General features: G+C 41.3%; 2 protein-coding genes across 2 annotated transcripts in view; one reads left to right on the plus strand and one right to left on the minus strand.

Annotated features, from left to right (window-relative positions):
• The window catches only part of LOC134068182 (uncharacterized), an 89,328-nt gene that overhangs the window by 5,811 nt on the left and 58,339 nt on the right, over positions 1–25,178 (minus strand). The window contains exons 2-5 of the mRNA XM_062523749.1: positions 21,704–21,887; positions 21,189–21,445; positions 20,562–20,752; positions 20,353–20,446 (exon numbers count right to left, since the gene is read on the minus strand). Of these exons, the coding sequence (XP_062379733.1) occupies positions 20,353–20,446; positions 20,562–20,752; positions 21,189–21,445; positions 21,704–21,868 (707 nt within the window). The 5' untranslated portion in view covers positions 21,869–21,887. The remainder of the gene's footprint in view (positions 1–20,352; positions 20,447–20,561; positions 20,753–21,188; positions 21,446–21,703; positions 21,888–25,178) is intronic.
• Positions 17,497–19,835, plus strand: LOC134067922 (uncharacterized). The gene is made up of 6 exons (XM_062523411.1): positions 17,497–17,709; positions 17,814–17,942; positions 18,469–18,662; positions 18,991–19,138; positions 19,354–19,558; positions 19,660–19,835. Exons 1-6 carry the CDS (start codon positions 17,497–17,499, stop codon positions 19,833–19,835), a joined length of 1,065 nt encoding a protein of 354 aa, XP_062379395.1.

Genomic DNA, 25,178 nt, shown 5'->3' on the forward strand with positions numbered 1-25,178 from the left:
GGAAAACTGCAACCGCAAGGGGGCAACATAGACTGCCCTAATAATATGAAGGTTCGGCTCATGGAAAAACCCGAGGACACCGCGCTAGTGACAAGCGGAGAAAAGAGACATGACGCTCGGCATGTTAGATTGCAGTTGCAGAGTTTTCGAATGTTTACAGCCTACCTCACAGCTCTCTCACTCGACGTAGCCTATAACTCAGTCAGTCCAGCAGAGATGCCAGAGCAACGTTTTGGTCAATGGAGAGGGAGAGAAATGCTCCGCATATCCGTCTCATTTAATCATCAAAATGAAAGTGATGACTGGCGAAATTAATCAAACGACGTTTCAATAAACCATTGTTGAAATGAATGAAAATGGATTTAGAAACCTATAGGCCTATCAAAAGGAAATAGCCTTCAATTCAACCTGAAATAGGCTACTCGAAAGGCAACCTTAGGTTAACTCATGAATTCATTAGGCTACGGTTACAAGACCGCATTTCCGTGAATAGGCTATTATTGTCAATGTCAAGGCGAAGACGAAAGAGATGGACAAGATGGACATTTTGGCTACATTTACATGCTAGGAATACTTAGAAATGTGTATAGGCTATTTTAAAACGGAGGCATGTTCATTTTAACCGGCGACGCTGGGTAGCCTACATGTACCCAGCACTTGTTATCACAGATTTTGTCCCCACCACTTTTGACGACTGAAAATAAAATGTATTTAACAGAAATCTCTTTAATACATGCCTATGCTTGTCACTTTACTTATAACCGTAGGCTACATGCATGGAGAAGATCGCGCATTTTGTAACATTGTAACAATGGATGGTCAGATATGCGATAGGGCAATGAGGGTGATTCATTGTAACCATCGACTAGGAGGCCTAGCTCCGCAATATAAGTTTCTAGCAACGTATCGTATGCATGTTCATGTTGATTCAGAGATAGGCATAGACTACCATAGGCTGCTGGGCGTCAAGCTATATGACAGCATTTTATCATGTGGTGAATTAATAACTAACGTCAGTTTAACATGTCAGAACTTTTGATCGGCGTTTCAAGTCCATGGCACGAATAAAGCATAACGGTGTTAACAATTGAGCTGTGGCGCAACTGGTTGGAACATGTGCAAGGTACGCCAGCGATCGGGGTTCGAAACCCACTCAAACCTCTCCGGAACTCATCAAGAGAAAAGTTGTCGTTTTATTAAAAAATGAAAGATTTTCTGTTTTGCGATTTTTTTTATGTTTGCGATGTCTGCTGAAAAGAAAAGTTAATAGCCTATGTGAATTCGTGGTTCAGCGCACACTCACGCACATTTTTACATTGACATAGTGTCGGGCTCAGGTGTCTGTCGAGAGAGAAGAGGGAGAGGCAGTCGTCCTCAGTGCCGCATATAGGTAGGCTATAATGTAGTGAACTGGTTAGACGAGTGTGGGGGAGGGGGCATGATCGCACAAGACAATTGCTCTTCATGAAATGGATCTCACATACGGCTGTCGATTTTTAAATGTAGCCTGCCTACACCACTTGCGAAATCGGACGTGGCACATAGCCTAATTATTAGGCCTAGGCTACTGGATTTAATATAGCAAATCCATGGACTTTGTTCATCCTATATATACAATAAGTATAAAATCCGACAATCCAAAACGATAACGAGATCTCCCAGAAACGAAAAACAAGTTTGTTGAGTAGCCTAGTCCTTCCAACAATCTCAGCTTTTGCGTTTGATAGATAAAAGGCATCCTGTCCTGCTGTATTCCAATGAGAAAAAAAAAACATCCAAGGTATAGGGTCACGGTAATGCAGAATGCATGAATCTCTCTCTCTCTCTTTCTCTCTCTCTCTCTATATATATATATAGACCTGGCTTTTTACCAAATGGCGAACCTCGAAAATTATTTAGGATATAGAGCCGTGTCCATTACGCACTACAGTTATTTTTTAGGCTATTGTTTTATTTGAGTGTTTTTGTCTACCATGGCAAACATAGTTGAAACGTTCGCTCTAAACTTATGTATTGTTTTAAGAAAATATGCCAATGATAATGGCACTTTGTAAAAACAACAAATTCTTAGGATTTGTCCTCTCACCTGCAGCAGGCCCATTCAAAAGCCCATCCACCTCATTTGCATTTGAAAGAGCCAATCACTAAAGTGACACATTTAGTCTGGAAAAAGTAGCAGGCTAGCCTACTTTATGAGTTTTTTTGACCCCTCTAATAAATTGCCTATAGGCCTACTACGATATGGAGGAAGGGCTGCCTAACTGTTCCCCCTAAAGCCTACCTTACATTGTCAGACTTTGCAAAGATTTGGAAAAGATTTTTGAAAAACTACAGTCTCAGACCCTCTCACATCTAAAGACAATTCATTGAGGTTTTAGTCACAGTCTAGTCACAGGCCAGTCTCAGATTAGGATTTTGCAAAGACTGTGGGTCACTATTTACAAGACTGCTGCTAGATTCCTTCAAATTATTTCCATCGTGCAATAGGCTACACGTCATCATTCACAGGAAATCACATGATAGCCTACTCATATCAAAGTATTTTTTTCGCGTTTCTGCAGCATTGTTTGATGTGTGACATCACTAACAGATATAGAGCTGTTCTGTCACGTAGAACAACCGACTAATAAATTATAAGAAATGAAATAACAAATAATCATAAAGGCTACAGCTGTCGCCTATTTTGCCCCTTCCTGTTTCATGTTCGCGCAAGGTTACTATTGGTTTTTAATGTTCACGTCACTATTTGCATGAGCCACGACTGAAAAGACTTCCGATAATATCAAACATGTTTGATATTGTCGTAACGGCAAAACTAGAGAAAGACTGCCTCCGACGGACTTAAAACCGCTAAGATTGGCACCTTACACTAAACGATTTAGATGACGGGAGCGCGCTGCGATTCTAGCACAACTCTCAAGATTTCCGCCCGATTTTGGAAATTTAGTCGCCGACTGTTAAAACAGACCAAAATCGTGCAATGTAAGCCAGCCTTAAGAGTTTTTTCATAAGATAAAATGTTTACGCTATTTAAGTTTAGGATTTGGTAGACAAGACAACCTCGGAAAAGTTCTTCAGATAAACATTTTTTTGTTGAATTAAAGGAAAGGAAATGTATCACCGGGGTTTCGGGGCTTGCGAAGGCATTCGTTGATCTTATCGATGCAGTCCTTGCGGCCACTTCTCCCCATCGTAGGAAACTTTCTGTTTAGTGTTGACAACACAAAGGCCTTCACGTTGTGTGGCAGTGCTTGCTTGCCCTTCGATCCATCCCAGTTGGTGGTTTTGCACCTGTCCCTGAGTTATAGTCTATATCATGGGTCTTCAACCGGGGGTCAAGGCGTTCTGCGTGAATTCATTAATCCAACGTTCTCCGCGATGTCATACCATCAAAATGAAACGATAACGATAATCTTGTGTGTTTGTGTTTCCTTGTGTAAGACAAGTTATATTTACACAAGATGCAGAGGCTCTCTGTCTGTATCAGGTTGAGCAAATGAAGCTTTGCCTGAATTTAGCTGAATTTATACCACCAGAGAGAGTTAAAGCGGAGCTTCTCACACTTGAATATTAATTCGCCAATGTGAATGTAACGGTAAACACAGCAACATTGTATCTAAGACAGCGGCAATATAAACGAAAATGATAGTAGCAGTGGTATAAACGGGATAATCAACTCCGCGCCGTGCGTTTATAGGAAAATAATGCACTGCAATAATGCCTGCGGCGTCGGGACCTTATTAACACTTAAAACGTGCATTATTTTCCTAGAAACGCACGGTGCGTCGTTGATTATCCCTTACATATCCACCTTAGTTGACCCTTGTGACATTCATTCTATTATAGGGCGAGTTTATGCAACACTATGTAAAGAATTATCAGAAACGAGTTGTATAAAGCAGTTACCCCCCTGTTAATAATAACTTATGTTTAGAATGTGTGCGTTCGTGTGTGTGCGTGCGCGTAGGCCTACGTGCATGCATGTAGGCACTAATGACTGACGGTTCAAATGATAGGCATGATTTGAGGTGTGCCAGGTGTGGGGGTCCGTGCTCAGTCTCTCTCACAGCCAAGGGGTCCTTGGGCTGAAAAAGGTTGAAGACCCCTGGTCTATATGAGTAAGCGTTTATGCTCTAACCGCATAATAAAAGAAGCACCTGCATTCCACAGCAGTGCTTATGGCAAGGCTATTAACACCTGTCACTGAGCTATGGACAAGCAGTTATGCTCGAAAATTATCATAATAACAGACACACCTAATTGTATGGCTCTATGTTTAAACACATAAAATTAGCAAGCATTTCCTCCCGATCAGATCACCGGACCTAATTTCACTCCATGTCTCGCGGACCAGCAGCAGTCTCCACGTTTCGCAGCCCATAGTTTGAGAAACGCTGCATTAAAGCAACACCATGTAAGTTTTGCTCTCGGGGTCCCCCTACAGTTGGGAAACGGCAATTTCTTCTACATGTCGTAAAATCTGTCACGGTTACACCAGAAGCAAGTTAGACATAGCGTACAGTAGCCTATAGGCTAGATTGAGGCTGCACATTAAATATTAAATTATGTGGTAGCCTACTACGATACCAGTTGTGATACATTTGTAAAACTAGGCTTTCAGCTCAGGTATGTGCACGTTCTCGGTATTGGGATGATGTTGGTTATGTTGGTCATTACTTATTTAAAAAAAAAAAAAAAAATGATTAGGCTACGATATTTATGAGCAATAGCCTAATCTAGGGTGGTCATTTTTAGTGTCTTTATAACATTAAAAAAAATCGATGGTCACCAGATATTGTATTCTATGGTATTCACGTCCATAGTGTCGTATATTTGCACGCCCAAAATGTTTGGAGAGGCAGAGCTCTTATAATATGATGACAGAATCTTACACGTGATAACTTTGTTTTTCAAGATAATTGTTTGGTCAGTAGCCTTTAGGCGGTAGATTTACACGTTGAGCTATAACTAGCACACATAACCAGCTCCCGTGCAGTTTGGTTGGCAGCGTGATGACACTAGAATCTAGTGACTAGATGACAGAGCTAGGATACACGTGCTTTTGTTGATAAGCCGATTTCTGCAGGAGGAGTTCTCACGTCTTGGGCAAACTCGGACTGCCTGCGTTGCGTGTGAAATGTATAGGCCTAGCTATTCCAGGTAGCCTAGCCCATAGCATGCATTTCAGCATATCATCATATGAATATAATTCCATGGGTTTTATTTTTTTTCAAACGCCAAAAGATCACGTAGCTCATGTTTATAAGGCACCAACTGTCTATTCAACGCTCGCACAGAATTTGAGGAAGTGGTGGGGGAAGTGGGCCCTATATGCCGTAAAGCAGTCGAATTTTGTAGTTCTTTCGTTCGTACCGGTTCGTACCCGAACCCCATAAGGTTGAAAAACTCCATGGTGTTGCTTTAAAGTGTCATTTGGTTGTAGGCTATATGTTTAGCGATTTCTTTGTGTGTTTTTCATTGTAGTGTGTGTGCATTGAGTAGTTCCTTAAAATACGGAACAAAGAGCGTCCCGTAGCCTATCTGTTCATTACGGAAGAAGACTAACTATTACCTATATATTTCTTATAACGAAACGCGAAGAAAAAATACGAGGACTGACCGTCTCGTTTCTCCGCGTTTCCCCCAATACCATGGCGACAAAGAGAAATAAATATGATTTGACATTTAAGCTGATTGCTGACAAATTTGCCACACAATTCGGGAGAAGCAGCGGACAGGAGCGCCACCACAAGCAAGCACTTCTAGCCCAAATTAACATGGCAACGTTGCCTATGACTAAAGTGTCTAAGTAGGCTAGTCCTACTAATATTACATTTGATTGGTAACATGTTTGTAGCGCGCCAGTTTACCCATCCCCTACATCAAAACAGCTTAGAATCAATCAAAGAATCAGCTGTGTCGGCGTTAGGCTGTAGGCGATTTTCTATAACCATTTTCATTCATTTCAACAATGGTTCATTGAAACGTCGTTTGAATAATTTCGCCAGTCATCACCTTCATTGTAATGATTAAATGAGATTAAGGAGTCGACTATTGACGGATATGCGGTCTTCATCATTTTGAAATGCGGGATGAAACTTTCTGCCACCTGGTGGTTGTTTGGGTACATTGCCTTAGCCTCGAAAAAAATCGGCTTGACGGCCTGCGGGATCTCTTCGGGAGTCCCGCGGGAGAAGGTGCATTCTCAACCCGTACCCACTGTACATCCCAAATATATTGTATCTGCCCTGGACGTGTCGTTGCAGCCAGATCAATGGTTGGATCACCTGTTAGTGCAACACATTTCAACCACTTCGCACATATAAGTGCAGAAGACCGGAACGGACAACCTCTGCTGTGGGCTTGTGTGACTGGTGCCCCAGTCATGCGTACCATGGTGGCTACTGACCACACCTGTGCTTGTGCTGACTACCCTCCACCATGCCTTAGTTATGCTGCTTTAGCATAGCGCTGTCATGGACTTCTCATGTGTCATGCTGTACAACTCTTCTTCTCCCCTCTCCCTCTGTCTCTCTCAACTCTCCTCCTTTCCTCTCTCCCGGTCCTGTCTTTCAACTCCCTCTACTTCCCTCTCCCCCTCTGCCTTTTCCCTCTATAGTATAATAATTATATCCCCATTGATATACTTATTAATACCAACCATCATAACTTGTAGTAATACTAACCCACTTTATTTCTCTTCCCTTTCCCCTATACCTCACCTATGAGGTAAACCATTACTAGTCATCAGCCATCTTTGTGCCTGGCCCTCATCACACATGAAGTCCCATCCCCCTGAGTACCATTGCCATCGTCGTCCCTATGACTGCCCTACCATCGCCTACGGTGGTTCCCTGCCCGGATCCCTGGCCCACGCATCCTAGCGACCCCATTACCTTCCAAAATTACTAATGGATTACTAATGGACTATTTATTCCCTATACTGGACTGTTTGAATCTTCTGATACTACAAATGACTTTACTCTACTGTAACTGACCCTGGGCAGATAGGTTGGGCCCTTGAGTCGTGGATCTGTCTGAGGTTTCTTCCTACAGATGGTACGGGTTGAGAATGCTCCTTTCTTTCCCGCACATCGGGACTCCCGAAGCATCGGGAAAACTGCAACCGCAAGGGGGCAACATAGACCGCCCTAATAATATGAAGGTTCGGCTCATGGAAAAACACGAGGACACCGCGCTGGTGATAAGCGGAGAAAAGAGACATGACGCTCGGCATGTTAGATTGCAGTTGCAGAGTTTTCGAATGTTTACAGCCTACCTCACAGCTCTCTCACTCGACGTAGCCTATAACTCAGTCAGTCCAGCAGAGATGCCAGAGCAACGTTTTGGTCAATGGAGAGGGAGAGAAATGCTCCGCATATCCGTCTCATTTAATCATTAAAATGAAAGTGATGACTGGCGAAATTAATCAAACGACGTTTCAATAAACCATTGTTGAAATGAATGAAAATGGTTTTAGAAACCTATAGGCCTATCAGAAGGAAATAGCCTTCAATTCAACCTGAAATACTCGAAAGGCAACCTTAGATTAATTCATGAATTCATTACGGTTACAAGACCGCATTTCCGTGAATAGGCTATTATTGTCAACGTCAAGGCGAAGACGAAAGAGATGGACAAGATGGACATTTTGGCAACATTTACATGCTAGGAATACTTAGAAATGTGTAGGCTATGTTAAAACGGAGGCATGTTCATTTTAACCGGCGACGCTGGGTAGCCTACATGTACCCAGCACTTGTTATCACAGATTTTGTCCCCACCACTTTTGACGACTGAAAATAAAATGTATTTAACAGATATCTCTTTAATACATGCCTATGCTTGTCACTTTACTTATAACCGTAGGCTACATGCATGGAGAAGATCGCGCATTTTGTAACATTGTAACAATGGATGGTCAGATATGCGATAGGGCAGTGAGGGTAATTCATTGTAACCATCGACTAGCAGGCCTAGCTCCGCAAAATAAGTTTCTAGCAACGTATGTATCGTATGCATGTTCATGTTGATTCAGAGATAGGCATAGACTAGGCTACCATAGGCTGCTGGGCGTCAAGCTATTTGACAGCATTTTATCATGTGGTGAATTAATAACTAACGTCAGTTTAACATGTCAGAACTTTTGATCGGCGTTTCAAGTACATGTGCCGAATAAAGCCTGTTGCAATTCATGTGCTGCTGTGGCGCAAGTGGTTGAGGCATAGATATTGTACGCCAGCGACTGGGGTTCGAAACCCAGTTGAGGAACCTCTCCGGAACCCATCAAACAAAATCCATCGATTTATTAAAAGAAATGAAAGACTTTCTGTTTTGAGATTCTTTTTATGTTTGTGATGTCTGCTGAAAAGAAAAGTTAATATGTTAATTCGTGGTTCAGCGCGCACTCACACACATTTTTACATTGACATAGTGTCGGGCTCAAGTGTCGTCCTCAGTGCCGCATATAGGTAGGCTATAATGTAGTGAACTGGTTAGACGAGTGTGGGGGAGGGGGAATGATCGCACAAGACAATTGCTCTTCATGAAATGGATCTCACAGGCGGCTGTCGATTTTTAAATGTAGCCTACTACACCACTTGCGAAATCGGACGAGGCATATAGCCTAATAATTAAGCTAGGCCTACTGGATAGCAAATCCATAGACTTTGTTCATCCTATATCAGGGGTAGCCTACTCAATAGGCGGACTCCGGTCCGGATCCGGACCCAAACGTAGTGACATCTGGACCGAGCAAAAATCGAGATTTTGTTCATTTATTTATTTTTCATAGTGATCCAAGCGAGATTTCATTGGGTTGATATTTCTACCTGTGTTTCCGATCACTCATCTAGGCCTACTGTAGCTCGCGCCCAATCCTAATGTCCTATCAGTGGTTGAATAACCTACATCACTATGACAACTCTTGTAGCTGCGAGCGCCTGGTCTGCGAGTGGCCTATCGGTCCGTTCCATTGGGCTCAGCCACAGGACATCACCAGAAAGCTAGCGTAAGCCTACAACAACGATTTATGAGCGGTATTTGTTTCTTTAGCAAGCCAAGCAAATATCACGGTGTACTCCAAAATTGACAAAAAGCGAAAGTTGGATTCCGAAAATCGTGGGTTCAGACAGAGTAGCCGACGTCAGGACTGGCAAATATGCATTGCTGCCTGCGGGGAGCACGAACGAAACCAATGTGTTTAATCTCTAACTAGCACTCCAAGAGCGCAGACCTTCGCCAAGCGCCTCCTGGATTCCAAATGGTGATCCTGATCACTCTCAAAATGTAATTGTTTCTTCCTTAAGGAACAAGTTATCTTGCTAACAAACAAACAGACAGACAGACAAACCCCGATGAAAACATAACCTCGTTAATTGACGGAGGTAACAAACAAACCCTGATGAAAACATAACTGGCGGAGGTAATGAGACAGTTGCACTTGTCAAAAGTGGAAACTTGAAACGTCATTATGAAACAAAGCATGTTCACTTCGAGCAGAATTATCCACAAACCTTTTATTTACTGCCTTTTTATGTAGCCTACTTTTTTCTAATTTTCGAAATGCACTGTTCCGGACCCTGGAAAGATTACAAATTTGGGGAGTGGACCTTTTGAGTTTCTAATTGAGTACCCCTGTCCTATATCCTTGGCGGAGATAATAATTAGGCCTATCAAATTAAAAGCACTACGACAGGTATACTTGTGTGATCACGCAACACAAGAGAGCATTTAGCGATGGGACAGTTGTGAATGAGTGCTTAACACCCTGGAGTCTAAATACCCCCGGGGGATTTGAAAAACTGTTCCAAACACACATCTCAATCTCTGCTTTTATCATATTATAGAAACACCATTAGAAGCCTTTAATCAACTCGTTTTCAAATATATAGCCTATGTTTTAGGAGAATATGGCAATGATAATGGCAAATTCTTAGGATTTGTCCTCTCACCTGCAGCGCCATCCACCTAATTTGCATTTGAAAGAGCCAATCACTAAAGTGACACATTTAGTCTAGCCTACTTTATGAGTTTTTTTTTTACCCCTCTAATAAATTGCCTATAGTCCTACTACGATAATGGAGGAAGGGCTGCCTAACTGTTCCCCCTAAGAGTTTTTTCATAAGATAAAATGTTTACTCTATTTAAGTTTAGGATTTGGTAGACAAGACAACCTCGGAAAAGTTCTTCAGATAAACAATGTTTTATTGAATTAAAGGAAAGAAAATGTATCGCCAGGGTTTCGGGGCTTGCGAAGGCATTCGTTGATCTTATCGATGCAGTCCTTGCGGCCACTTCTCCCCATCGTAGGAAACTTTCTGCTTAGTGTTGACAACACAAAGGTCTTGACGTTGTGTGGCAGTGCTTGCTTGCCCTTCGATCCATCCCAGTTGGTGGTTTTGCACCAGGCTCTGTAGTGCTCCTTTGTGGTGATGGCTCTGAAGAGCAGGCATCCGTATCTACCAACGTTGCCGCGACTCTGTTGGTGAATCCGAGCATGTTGTTCTGGGCCAACAGCAAGCAAGGTCACGTCTTCGTGCTGAGAAGGAACTTGAATGCTGTTGTCCTTAAAATACGGAACAAAGTGCGTCCCGTAGGCTAGGCTATCTGTTCAATACAGATAAAGACTTTAACTATTACTTATATATTTCTTATAACGAAACGCGAAGCAAAAATACGAGGACTGACCATCTCGCCTCTCCGCGTTTCCCCCAATACCATGGCGACAAAGAGAAATAAATATGATTTGACATTTTAATGTTTGTAGCGCGCCAGTTTACCCAGTGTGTGTGCATTGAGTAGTTCCTTAAAATACGGAACAAAGAGCGTCCCGTAGGCTATCTGTTCAATACAGAAGAAGACTTTAACTATTACTTATATATTTCTTATAACGAAACGCGAAGAAAAAATACGAGGACTGACCATCTCGCCTCTCCGCGTTTCCCCCAATACCATGGCGACAAAGAGAAATAAATATGATTTGACATTTTAATGTTTGTAGCGCGCCAGTTTACCCAGTGTGTGTGCATTGAGTAGTTCCTTAAAATAGCCTACGGAACAAAGAGCGTCCCGTAGGCCTAGGCTATCTGTTCAATACAGAAGAAGACTTTAACTATTACTTATATATTTCTTATAACGAAACGCGAAGAAAAAATACGAGGACTGACCATCTCGCCTCTCCGCGTTTCCCCCAATACCATGGCGACATAGAGAATTCTAAATATGATTTGACATTTTAATGTTTGTAGCGCGCCAGTTTACCCAGTGTATGTGCATTGAGTAGTTCCTTAAAATACGGAACAAAGAGCGTCCCGTAGGCTAGGCCTATCTGTTCAATACAGAAGAAGACTTTAACTATTACTTATATATTTCTTATAACGAAACGCGAAGAAAAAATACGAGGACTGACCATCTCGTCTCTCCGCGTTTCCCCCAATACCATGGCGACAAAGAGAAATAAATATGATTTGACATTTTAATGTTTGTAGCGCGCCAGTTTACCCAGTGTGTGTGCAATGAGTAGTTCCTTAAAATAGCCTACGGAAAAAAAAGCGTCCCGTAGGCTATCTGTTTAATACGGAAGAAGACTTTAACTATTACTTATATATTTCTTATAACGCTGGCTGTAGGCGATTTTCTATAACCATTTTCATTCATTTCAACAATGGTTCATTGAAACGTCGTTTGAATAATTTCGCCAGTCATCACCTTCATTTTAACGATTCAATGAGATTAAGGAGTCGACTATTGACGGATATGCGGTCTTCATCATTAAATGCAGTTGTAACTTTCTGCCACCTGGTGGTTGTTTGGGTACATTGCCTTAGCCTCGAAAAAAATCGGCTTGATGCACTGCGGGATCTCTTCGGGAGTCCCGCGGGACAAGGTGCATTCTCAACCCGTACCCACTGTATAATGTATCTCCAATTCTAGGGAGTTTTTCCTTGCCCCTGTTGCTCATGGGCTCTCGTTGAAGGTTTAACACTCTGTAAAGCGCCATGAGACATGTGTAATGTTTTGGTGCTCTATAAATTGAATTGAATTGAATTGGAATTGGAATTGAATTGAATTGAATTGAATTGAATTGAATTGAATTGAATTGAATTGAATTGAATTGAATTGAATTGAATTGAATTGAATTGAATTGAATTGAATTGAATTGAGCTGAGCTGAGCTGAGCTGAGCTGAGCTGAGCTGAGCAGGGCTGGTTCGAGGTGGGGCTATGTCGTCATAAAAACCCCAGATGTGCCTTTACACGGCAAAACGAAAATGGGGTTTTCAAAAACCCCCCTCTTGGAAACAGTTTTCAAAAACCATCGTTTTCAGCCTCCAAAATGAAAAAAGGTTGTGTAAACAGGGCCTCAGGCACGTAATTCAGTTCAGAGAAGTTGTCTCATCACCCAGCTTTTGTGGGGACAAGTCTGTGTGGAGAACAATGCCCTCTGTCTCTCAAAGGGCGTGTGTGTGTGTGCGCGCTCTGAATGGTCGGTGACAGCTACTTCAGAGTGGTGTATGATAGGCTGCCAGTGATATGTAGAAAAAGTCAACCTCCTCCACACTGTTACATGTAAAGATGCTTTCCAGAACCCATACTTCAGACCTATTTGTCCTCACAGGATGGGAGTTCATTTACAAAAGTAGAATATCTTTTGTCTGTGAAAGGTGCTCTTTTTCTATGGGAGACTGCAACAGGGAATTTGTGTATGCATGTCTCTGCATATGTACTGTAAATGTGTGTGTGTGTGTGTGTGTGTGTGTGTGTGTGTGTGTGTGTGTGTGTGTGTGTTGGGGGGAGGGGTTGTAGTAGTCATCCTCAGTGTATGCTCAGACAACAGATTAGATTAATTAGTATACAGATTTGAGATCTAAGACATGCCAGTTTCAAAGGCCCACTGCCTCAATAATAAAGTCTTCATTAACTTAACACTGGACAACAAAGACAATCAAAAGATTTTTCTTTGAATCAAAGCAACCAATTAAACATTCTGTTGGTGCTTTCAGTCAATCTGACATGTTTCATTATGTCCCACATTGTCTCATTTTTGTCTTTTACAGTATTTGTATCAAACTTGTAATTAGTGCAGATTATCCCATCACTGTGGTTGTCAACAGATTAAATGAATCAAACAAACATTCACTGTTAGATTACAAAGGATAAACAAACAACAGTGAACAAACAATAACATTATGACATAATTCAGTATAATAATTGAACATTTGTGAAAGCTGCTTGAAATGTTGCTGTGATAAGGGAACAGAACACCAGAGGACCATGGCTAAAAATCAGGACCTTCTATATCACAGATCCACTTTAGCCTAGCATGCTGATGAAGCAATTGCTGTGGGCGTTTGTGTGTGTATGCATGTGTGTGTCTGCAAGTGAGTGTGTGTGTGTGAGAGAGAGAGAGAGAGAGCTACCTATTTTTACTAGGTCAAACAGACTGAAAGGGGCACAACTGATGCTCATTTGTGTTCTGCTGCTCGGAGCCCTCAGTTCAGCAAAAATAACACTATGGGTCCGATTATGCTGACCGCGCAGTGAGCTTTCGCGACTTGCGCAACCTATAATTCCTATTCTCTGCGAGTGCTAGGGCTTTGACTTTTGGCCAAAAATCATATTCGAAGTTCGTTTGTTTATTAATATCAAACTTCGAATATATTCGAATATTTGTTAATAATATTTAGACCATTATTTTTAGGCTACGCTATTGAAAAACACGCAGCATTCATTAAGCTGAATTTCCTTTCCCTGCTCTCCCTCCGTCTCTCTGTCACTCATGCATCTGTGTCTTTCTCTCTCCCTCACACACACACACACACACACGTGCACACCACGTCTGTCTCCATGAAAACAAGATCCCTGGAAGCTTGATTGCACCGACATAATTAACGCTGCTCGGGTGGAGGCACTATGCGTAGCCTACAACTTTACCAAACAGTATTTAAGTAGCCTAAACTCATTCTTCATGGCCCGCTTTCTCTCGTCCCCCCTCGTGCGCGCTCAATGGACACCCGTCCCTCGACATACATCCTAAACATTCACAATCGTGAAAGCAATGACGCATAGAAGACAACAAGCTAAATTATCCGGTTAGCATGATTAGTATGCTGCACAGATTAAAACTATTGCATTCAAGTTTACTGACCATCTCAATACCAATGTCTTCCAACTCCAAGACTTAAAAGGGCCTGTCCCAATTAGGAAGTTACTATTAGCTTACCTTGAAACTTACACACACGTGGGGAAACTGAATAGGCTAGTCAAACCAGTAGAGTATGATAAGCCACCTATGCTACTTTGTTTACAATTTTGTAATAGCCTTGCTAATGAGTTCGTGATTCACGACTTTACCAGATGTGAGAAAGCCGCTGAATCTGAATTGAAAACAACGTTTGCATACAAACACATACAAAAAAATAATGCCCATAACAGGTTCGAATATTAAGAGCTGCCTAAAATTCGTTCGAATATCATATATTTTTCAAAAATTCGAATAATATTCGAATAACGAAGTTCGGAGTCAAAGCCCTAGCGAGCGCATCCTTCATTTTTCCAGCGCAAATGTACATTCTCTAGATAGGAGATTATATTGCGCCCTAAGGGGCGTGTCAGTGAAGAGAAGAGGTGTGGTCCGTCGCAAAGTTCACCAGTCGCTAATATATGGATGCAGAAAGAAGCGCGCCACTGACCAGGAAAAACCTAGTTGGAAATCATTCACGCATAGCTTTTTATGAGCGCATGAGGCTTGGGGATATGGAAGAGTGCACAGTGCGTGCACACACCCTACTTCTTTCATCCATGATGAGTAGGCTATTGAGTTAGTGAATTAGCTTCACATTTTGTGCTGATAGCCGAGTAAAAGAAAACAACAAGTAGTTGTGCGCCTGCGTGCGTAATCTCTCCTGTTCAAACTAAATGTGTGCGCGTGGATATAGCGCTGCATTAAGTTAATTTTGATAACATGTTGACTGACTTTTTCTTAAAATAGAAAATTGTAAATAGCCTGTAAATAGCAGGCAGCTAATGGGATGCTGTGCATATTGGGAGGGTATGGCATGCCAATTTGGTGTGAATACACACACACACACACACAAGGGAAATTTAATACAGTTTTTCTCAAATGCCAAAACACATTTCACAAACGTTTCCTCCATGTTCCCCAATGTCTAAACACAATACCCTTTTCTAAAGCTACATAAGCACAACCGAACCTTCTCACTTCAAAACTCAAACTTTCACACCAAAAGAGCAGCTCGAAGCTTTCAAAAATGTAAACACTATACACATCATTACACACTTCAGCAAAACAATTGAAAACACAATGCTCAATTTGTGAGAAGGTTCTTTGTTTCTTAACCGCCAATGCCAACGGATCTTCTTAGATCTCTGCAGAGGATTAGGCATTTGAAGAGTTCTTTTCCAAAACGCTATATCCACCATTTTACTAATGAATTTTCATAAATATATTTTTTAAATTTTGTTTTTCAAGTAACCTCAGTGAAACTGTATTGGGTTATGTTTAGTTACTGTAATTTATCCTTACTCAATAAAAATATTTTGTTGATATTACCTGAAACACACAATTACTGTAAATACAGTAACTTGTGTTGTTACAGTACAGTAATGTTTTCAAAAATGGATTTATAGTGTTTTGGAAAAGAGCTCTTCATTTAGAGTTGTGAGTTTCATATGAAGAGCACAGAAAATTCTGCAAGTACACTGTAACACAACTCAGTGCAAAAAACAGAATCTATTGCACACAACAGTACTCTTGAAAACATGATCAGGGTGTGAAGTTCTTTTATTTTCTTCATTCACACGACACACACACACACACAAACCACAGTCACTGTGCGAATTAGCAATAAGTGTCTTCAATTTTGAGTCGTTGTGTGTAATAAATGACGCCAGATGTGTTTATTGTGTTTAGTTATTGCTGACTGTGGCAAGCATTTTGCATCACATGAGCTTTCATTTGAGAATATGTTTTGCAATATGTGTTTTAGCAAGGGAAAATGTGCTTAGATTTATGAGAACGGAGGATTGTGTTTTGTGCATTGTGTCTTCATGTGAAATGTGTTTATGGTATTGAAAAATTGTGGCTAGATTTAGTAAATGTGTTTAGACAACTGGTCATTTTGTTTAGAGGATTGGCTTTTGTGTTTTATCATTTGAGAAAAACTGTAATGATAATGATCAATAGTGAGAACTGGCTTCTGGCTACTGCTGCGGCGTTCAGATGCAAGTACTGCCACATACTGTGCCGTTGGCTGCTGAAACGTCTCCACATCTAGCATCCACCAAAAGGTACAATGACACTAAAAACGTTAGAACCTATCTCTCCCTAACAGGACATAATAACACACTTTCCAAACCACAAACACTCTCAAACTCACCATAACCCTATTCCCAAAGCCAACATGTCACATCATATTTCACAACCACTTGCCGTATGACCAGAGCTCCCCCCTCTGGCAGACAGAGGAGGCGAGTACAGTCCCAACAGGACTCAGGCGTAGATACTGCCACGCTGCTTCTCCCTACGGGTTCAGCACTTAACATTCACAGTAAAGAGTAGGGTTATTCCATACACACCGGGAGGGGGAAATTCCTCGAAGTGGAGGCCCAGACAAGAGAGAATGTCTTTCTCTTCCCCACTGGAAGCGGTTTTTATTAGGGTTTTTTTGTTCCAATATACAGTATAAAGGTAAAACATAAAAGTCCAATCTAAAAGTAAAATATAAAAAGTATAAGTAAAAAGGTACTGGAATAAAAAATAAAAAGAACAGAGTAATAAACCCTCTGAATAAAGGCAGGGCCACCTTATAGCAACCTGTCTTTGTTGGTTTTACTCTCACACTATATGGTCAATTTCCCTCTCAGTGACCCCTGATTGGAGGCCCTCTGTTTAACCTTTTTTGTATGATCTCCTCCTCCCTTTCTTTGACCCATTGCATCACGTGACCGCGATGACGTGCGAGACAACGCGTTTCCATGGTGGATGGCGGAAGTAAGCTCTGAGCGAACTGAAACGCATAGCAGATTAGCAGGGATTTCAAGTGAAGCAAATATTAACATCGGTTTTATTGTATTTACTTGTGGATTACTATATCATTAGATATGCTTTCAGGTCAGATGCTGTCTGATGAGGTGGGCCATCTTGTCGGTGCCCACAAAGACCGTTATTTGGAGAAGTTAGCCTTAGCGGGATTGCAGAACGGTCCGTGTATATTTTGGTAATTGGATATTCTGTTTTTGAATGGGAATTAAAAAACAAAAAACGACTGGTTTGTTTGATTTTCGTTTTAAAGCCCAAAACCACCAATTGAAAAACGCAGCATTTTTCTTTCATTTTCATTTTTTAATTACACTTTAAAAAATGAAATTCAAAGTCAACACAAACGGAAAAACGGACCAAAAACAAGCATTATTCATTATTCTCGCACCGGAAGTTGCCATTCAGACTGCAATAAAGCGCGAATAAAGCGATAATAATGTCTTTGGAGCCCTACTCAGAAATTATTCTAGAATTGGCTAAACAAGGCCTGTCATCGTCAGAAATCTCTGCGCGCCTTTCAGTGGAAAGTGGGGGCGGAAGAGGATTTTCAGCCCGGAATGTGCGAAAGTACTGTGCTGACAACTGCGTAAACTTGAGGGGGTTGCCCGACGAACATCTGGAGTTGGAGGTGGCAAAAGCCATAGCCGAGGTATGAAAACTGCACTCGTCTTCTTTGATGGGCCTATGTGTGTGAATGTGCAAAGCAATTTATTTCGATTGGAATGGTGAAAGCAGGCCATTTGTTGTTTCTAGACAGGACCAACATTTGGCAGAAGGATGATGAAGGGGTACCTCGCCGTGAAAGGGGTACATGCTGCAGAGACACGTATAGGATCAGTGCTTAGAACTATTCACCGACCTTACAATGAAGCAAGACGCCAGGTAGGCTATACAAATTCAAGATGTTTGAGGTAGCGGTGTGTCACTTATCTAACTGGCGTAGGCCTACTTCTGTGTTCCTAGGCTACTTTATAACCATCGCAATTACTAAGACATACACTTGTAGATGAAGCTGATGAGAAATCAATTCATGGATCAATGACTGTAGTGCGCATAGGATAGCCCTGAAGTGTAAGGTCATCCTGCCTCCCTCCAATGCGCAACCCCACGCTGCCACCCAGTGGCCATATTATACTGTTTATAGGCCTAACATCAGCATCCTTTCTCTGGGGTGGGCCAATGGCCCTAAAACTAAACATGGATCATCCTCTCTCAAGGTTATTCAACAGTAAAATAATTCATGGGCTAAAAAGAGTCCAAAGAGTCCAATTGGCCACATCCAGACTGAGCCTGTAAGTTAAAATAGCCAAGCATGAAACTGACTCAAGTAGCCTAAGGGTTGTAGGTGTAGCTGTGTCCGGATCTGTTAAAGCCTATGTTTTGTCACATTATTTTTGTCTTCTTCTAGGGTGCTCGCAACCTCAACCCCATACCATACCAAGCAGACTACATGGGACAGAAGATTCATCTGGACCAGAATGAAAAGTTGCAAATGTTTGGGGTTACACATGTTGTAGCCATTGACGGCTATAGCAAAAAGATTGTTGGTCACTCCACCATGGCCATAAAAAATAACCTTACCATCTATGAAGATGTTTTCAGGTAACATTGTGTAGTTTGTGCATATAACAGTATTCAATCATTTATATGAGCCAAGCCCGATGCTGGCGAATATCAATATGATATCAAGATTGCGATATGTAGACTGTGATTTTGGATGTCCTACAAAGAAAAGCTGTAGTCCCCTATAACTGACAGGCTATACTGCCACTGGAAATAGTATCCCACAAAGGCGAATGTGACAATATGATGTCAGCGTAACAGTTAGCCTACTTTATAGCCGAATCATTTACATTTTTAAAAGAATGATTTTGAATGGTTACATATGAAAAGCTTTGCTCAAATTAAAACCAACTTTTTCATCCAATAGGCCTGCAATACTAGCTAATGGGATGTGGGACCAGGTTCGCGTGGACCACGGGAAGGAGTTTTATTTGACGCTCTTCATTCAGGAGCTGCTGTCACCTCAACGCTACACTCAAGAGAGAAGACCTTACTTGCAAACTCCATCCACAAGGGTACAGTTCAGTATATTCTATAGTTGCTTCACCAACACACACTGTGGCTATCCCTGTTGAAATTATTTGTTAATATGTGTTATTGTTTATTTCAAAACAATAATTTGTTTTAGCAGCACACAGTCTTAGTTTTCAGAATTGCAATGCTTTCCAACACTTTTACTGTAGAGAAGTCTGCAAAATGTAGTGTAAAATGTTTTTTTCCTCATATTCAGAATCACACAGTTGAACGAATCTGGCCAGAGATAAATAGCCGTGTCAACTACCCCCTGAAGAAAGCCCTTCTGCAGTTGGTGGCCCAGGAATTGCTTGACATGGATGACAGTCTTGTCAAATACTGCGTGTCCTGCCTGACTGGTCAGCTGTGCCAGATTGGTGTTACAAGAGTGGTGGAGTCTTGGAATGCTCACCGTATTCCAGGTAAAATAACCAGTATTGCAAACATCAGAAGAATTAGAACAGAATTAAAAACAGACACACATACAGTACGTCTCAATGTCAACAGTATCTTTATTTTACAGGAAAAGGAACACCAAACGACTTGGCTGGCAGTGGGTGTCCCAAAAAAATCCCACAGGAGCTGTTGCCTCAAGGCCCGTACAGACCAGATACGACACGAATTTGCGGTGCGAAAATGCGAAAAAATCGTGTGCTTTATAAATACAAGGGTGTCATGAGTGCTCATGACTGGCTATAAACTACAGGCTGCCTGATGGGGTTTATAGTACATTTTGAGTACCTATACCCCTCTATGCACAGACCTGGATGATAAACTGTCATAAGGGCTCATACGATGCTATAATGTTTCATGTGAGATCATAAGTCGTCAATGTGTGCTCTAAGTAAAGTGAAGTTCATATGGATGCATCTATAATGCACTGTATAATGCACATCTATAATGCATCATAATGTACTGTAAGCCCCATCAGGCCGCCTGTAGTTTATATCCAGTCATGAGCACTCATAATACCCTTGGATTTATAAAGTGTTATAAGCTAGATTCATGGTTATTCATTACTGTTAACATAAAGCATCATGAAACATCATCAGTGTAGTCGTAATGCGTTGTAAGTAATTATAATGTGCGTTATAATTTGTTATAAATGCGCTCATAATGCGCAATAGATATGGGCTTCATAGAAAGTGTTACCGATTAATCTAACAGAAAAAATAAAGCAACAAAAAGGAGCACAGTTCAGTGTAAATGAGCCTACCTCATTCTCCTCCTCTTGGTGCCCTGCAGGTCTGTGAAGTCTTTTTCTGGGACAGCAAGAACTTTTCTGGCATTTTGTCTCCAATAAGGTGACCCTTGGAGTAGGAGTGGAGGCCAGGAGAAAACATTTCAGTTGAAGTGGATCACTCATTCATAATCAAAAGCACAAACTCAAAACAGAGAAGCATTTATGTACAGTATGTTACCCACCTGTTGTTCCCTCCGATTCCACAATAGCATTCCCCTGAGAATCCGTCAAAATCAAATTCTCCGGACTCCCAATGGCTTCCTTCACTTTGGCAGCGATCCCCTGAGGAGAGGCCTCAGCTTCCGAAAATCTCACCATGACCATCCGGCTCGCACTGAGCTTGCCGCTAAGAGCCTCAGCGAGGTACACGGATCTGGATGAATTAAACAAGTACAAATGATAAGTAACAGACGGGCCAATGAAGACCCAGGGGAAACAGAGGGTTTAAATACACAGGGAGGGGTAATCAAAACAGGTGAGAGACAGGTTTCAAAATTAAACACAAACCAAATTCCCACGGAATATGCCAGACCGCATGGCAAGATAGGGCATATCACACAAGACAGAAAATGGAAACATAAACAAACCAATGGTTTTGGAATGTAGGCCTATTGGTAGAAGAATTCAAGTGCTCAGTAGCCTACTTCAATACAATTACATGCCTACTTTCCACTAGGCCACTTATGTCAACAATAACAAGATAAGAGATATCTAGTCTACAAACCAAAGCATGGGTAATGGTGCTATGGCCTATTATAGGCTACAGTAAGCTTATCATTTCCGATTTCATAAGTGACTTAAAAAGTTACCTTTGAAACGTTTTGTTTGAGGCTCTGGGGAGAGCAGCGGCACCCAGCAGTGAGCCACTGGTCACTGTACTAGTCGGAGGCCTTGAGAAGGCAAAGCGTTGCCCCATACTTGATCCTGGGGCGGCGACATCGTCCTCCCCGTGGACTTCATAATGCCCCCTTGGACACAGGTCCAGTGAGCTGAACATTCCTGACGAATCGCTGGCAAATATCGCCACATTGGCGTCGTCTGTAAGGTACAGACTGTCAACGGAGACCTAAAAACACAAAAGTCAAATAAAATTAGCCAACTAGGCATAATATTAGCGGCATCACACGTTTCAAAACCATTTATTCAATGTTATGAGGGTAGCGATCCAAACTAACTGGCCAAAACTTTTAATTATTTCTACTTGAGTTGAAAAAAGATCTACCATGACGAACACAGTAGGCTAGGCTAGAGGCTCTGATATTACTATCATTAGGCATATACTTATTCGTAGTATTGGTGGTATAGTGGGTGGTAGTTTACTTACCTGAAAGATCCTGCTCAACTTGAGGACCGTCATGTCCTCTTCACGCAAGCTTACCCGCTTACTCTTCCTGAATAAATTGTATTGAACTTGATCCATATTTCTCCAACTCACTGCTGTAGTCGTCGATGCTATGCTAGTCCTCCTCTTCAGTCCCGGTTGGACCATGACATGTGCTCCTGTCTGACTTCCGGTGCGACAAAAATCAAAAATGAATAATGCTTGTTTTTGGTCCGTTTTTCCGTTTGTGTTGACTTTGAATTTCATTTTTTAAAGTGTAATTAAAAAATAAAAATGAAAGAAAAATGCTGCGTTTTTCAATTGTTGATTTTGGGCTTTAAAACGAAAATCAAACAAACCAGTCGTTTTTTGTTTTTTAATTCCCATTCAAAAACAGAAAATCCAATTACCAAAATATACACGGACCCAGAACGATCCATACCTAGCCTACTACCTCCGGATGTATTCATCGATCTGACAAAATCAACAAGTCTGCCGGATTTTAATCATCATGATCTGTACCATTACGTGATAAATGGCATATCACCATATACAGAAGCCGATTTAAAGACATTATCAGTATTTTGTAGCTGGCTGGGTAACCAGTGCCCGATGCTATGCCGGTGACGGAGGAGGCTGCTTTATAATGGCAAAGGTACGACATTAAATCTTCTTTCATTTGTGCAAATATGTTAGATATAACTGACAAGGAGCTAAACTCTCTCCCAACATCAACTCTCTAGTTTACTGAAGTGCAAGGAAACTGTGAAAATGAAACATATACATAGCACTGCCTTGGGCATAAGAGATGAACAGGGCGTCCACACACATTACATCGTCCCCTAGTAAATACTTGCCTGTTTCATGTTTACTGCTTTAACACTAGAAGCGCCGTGCCGTTCTGACCCACTTATACCTAGAAGTGCCGCGCCCCGGTCATTTGACCGCTTTGACGACCTACTAGAAGCGCCGTGCTGGTGTGAACTACTTAAAGCGCGGCGAGGTGGTCAAAAGACCGCTGAGTCCTTAGAATGGGAGGCTGTTACTTACACATAATGATAGCTAGATGGCGCTTCGTGCACAAATCAAATCGTTTGGTCATAAATTCAGTTTGCACTAAGCCATGTGTCATTCGTGTCAGACCATGTTGTTGATAGTCTGTGGTTGTTTCATTATGACATACAGCACGTTTGAGTTATCTGTTCATTTATTTGTGTTGATTTCTGTTGTTTGAGGTAAAAACTCTGGAAGAGTTCTTGAGCAAACCTTAAGCAAACTTGACTTTCAACTTTTTCATAGTATTTCATTTTGTATATTTTGTTTTTACATTTTGTATGCTACTTAGAAATGTTATTTATAGGCTATTTTAAAACGGAGGCATGCGTTCTGTGATTAGGAGCCTGACCCGACGGGAGGGGAAGGATGAAAAATGTCGACCCAACACGGGTGTTGTTGGATCTCGAGATCCGTTAACACCGGCCCGCAGTTCGGGTTTGGGCAGATAATCTAAGCTCTAAAATGAATGGGTGGCTAGTCCTAATTCACTCCCCAAATTCACTTCTATTCATTTAATAAGTAGCCTATATGTTCGCGCCGCCGCCGAAAATGATCGGACCTGGAACAAAGAGCCTAACAGTCTGGTTTCAATTACACACTAGCCAGGATTTCATGCCGCATTTTACAGGCTACCGTGGCTACTTTCTAAAACAATATTCATTCATTTATAGACAGGTCATTTGCTCAACTTTTTGGGCCTAGTTTTCTGTCAAAGTTTTCTCAATGGATTCCTGGTCAGAACCCCTATTGAAACAGATTAAAGGTATACTATGCAGGATTGGCGATTTCATCGCAAACTCCTCAATCGGCCAGTCTGCCGTGCCTTTTCATGAGACTTTACATGACACTTCCTGGAGTAGAGCATGGGTGCGTGCCCGGTGTCTCCTGAAGTTGCAAGTGTGGTTTTACCGCTACAGACCACTAGAGCAGCCAAAAAAAACCACCGCTCGACCGGTAATGACTCATTTAATCATATATAACAGTATGGAACGAATTGATTAACTGAAAAACGTTGCATAGTATACCTTTAAGACTTGGGGCATGTTACATTTTGTCCAAAAATTCAAGATGGCCGCCGTATGGGCAATTCCATATCAGTTGGAACAGGTCCGACACCATGGTCCTCAGTTTTTCCTGATTTTTGGTCAAAATGTTCCTCCATGTCTCATTAGAGGAAAACCAAAATTTTAGCTTGGTATCTTGTTTAGTTTCTGAGATATGGCTCTTCAAATGTGGATAGACGTGTCCTTAAAAAAAGGCTGAAAATGCCTGTATTTAATGAGCACCACTTTTTTTTAAACCCCTCTCCTGTCTTAAGCCTACCATATTATTTTCTAAAAATTTGAACACTGGGGCAGTACCCTGTTTAGTTGTCCAATATCACAAAGGAATTATAGTCCTTCCCACCATTGAAGACTTATTCATCGAAACAAACCCACATTTTTTTTAAAGCAATGAAAACCAAAAAACCTGTTTTTTGTTCTCTTATGGTCATGAATGGATAGCACTCACATTTTTAAAACTTTACATATATATATATAGTCCATGAGTAAGAGAACATGTTGAAAAAAAATTGAGATGGTAAGTTTTCGTATTTCGAAGCTATGGGCCTTCAAAGATGGCCAAAATGGTGTTTTTTCCTAAAAATGCCAATTTCATTGCCTTTTTTCAAGGACAAGATGAAATGCAAATCAAACAGTTATTTTCTCCTGCAATAGTATGCCACTTCGTAGACCATGTGAATGTGGTAGATCCGACCTGTCCATTTCAATATCCCCTCAGTACATGTCTGAAGTTAGAAAAAATGAAAAATTGTCTTGGCTGAAGGAGGTGTTGGTTCGATTTTTATGAACCTCTTAGAAGGACAATATGGGGTTTAAACCCATTTTTTTCTGTTTGAGGGATCGGAATGCCATCCTATAAACAGGATAAAAATGTTATATCCCATTTTTACTCTTTATTGACCCCTTAGAATATGTCCAAAAGTTGTCAAAAATGAAAAAGTTGGAGACCACCGGATCGGTGGTTGGTGGTTTTTAGCCCTTAACCTCAGTTAGGGACACAGTGGGTTCAAAGGCCATCGTAACAGGGGTTATACATTTCACAGTGTTCTCCCTCAGTATCTCATCTGTCTTATATTACATTTTTAGCCTTGTGTGACTTGATCCACTTGGCCCCTCAATTTAATCGCCTTTTTCATTTTTGACAACTTTTGGACATATTCTAAGGAATCAATAAAGAGTAAAAATGGGATCTAACATTTTTATCCTGTTTACAGGATGGCAATCTGATCCCTCAAACATAAAAAAATGGGGTTAAACCCCATAATGTCCTTCTAGGAGGTTCATAAAAATCAAACCAACACCTCCTTCAGCCAAGACAATTTTTCATTTTTTCTAACTTCAGACATGTACTGAGGGGA

Source organism: Sardina pilchardus, chromosome 20, assembly GCF_963854185.1.
Source record: "Sardina pilchardus chromosome 20, fSarPil1.1, whole genome shotgun sequence".
Taxonomy (NCBI): domain Eukaryota; kingdom Metazoa; phylum Chordata; class Actinopteri; order Clupeiformes; family Clupeidae; genus Sardina; species Sardina pilchardus.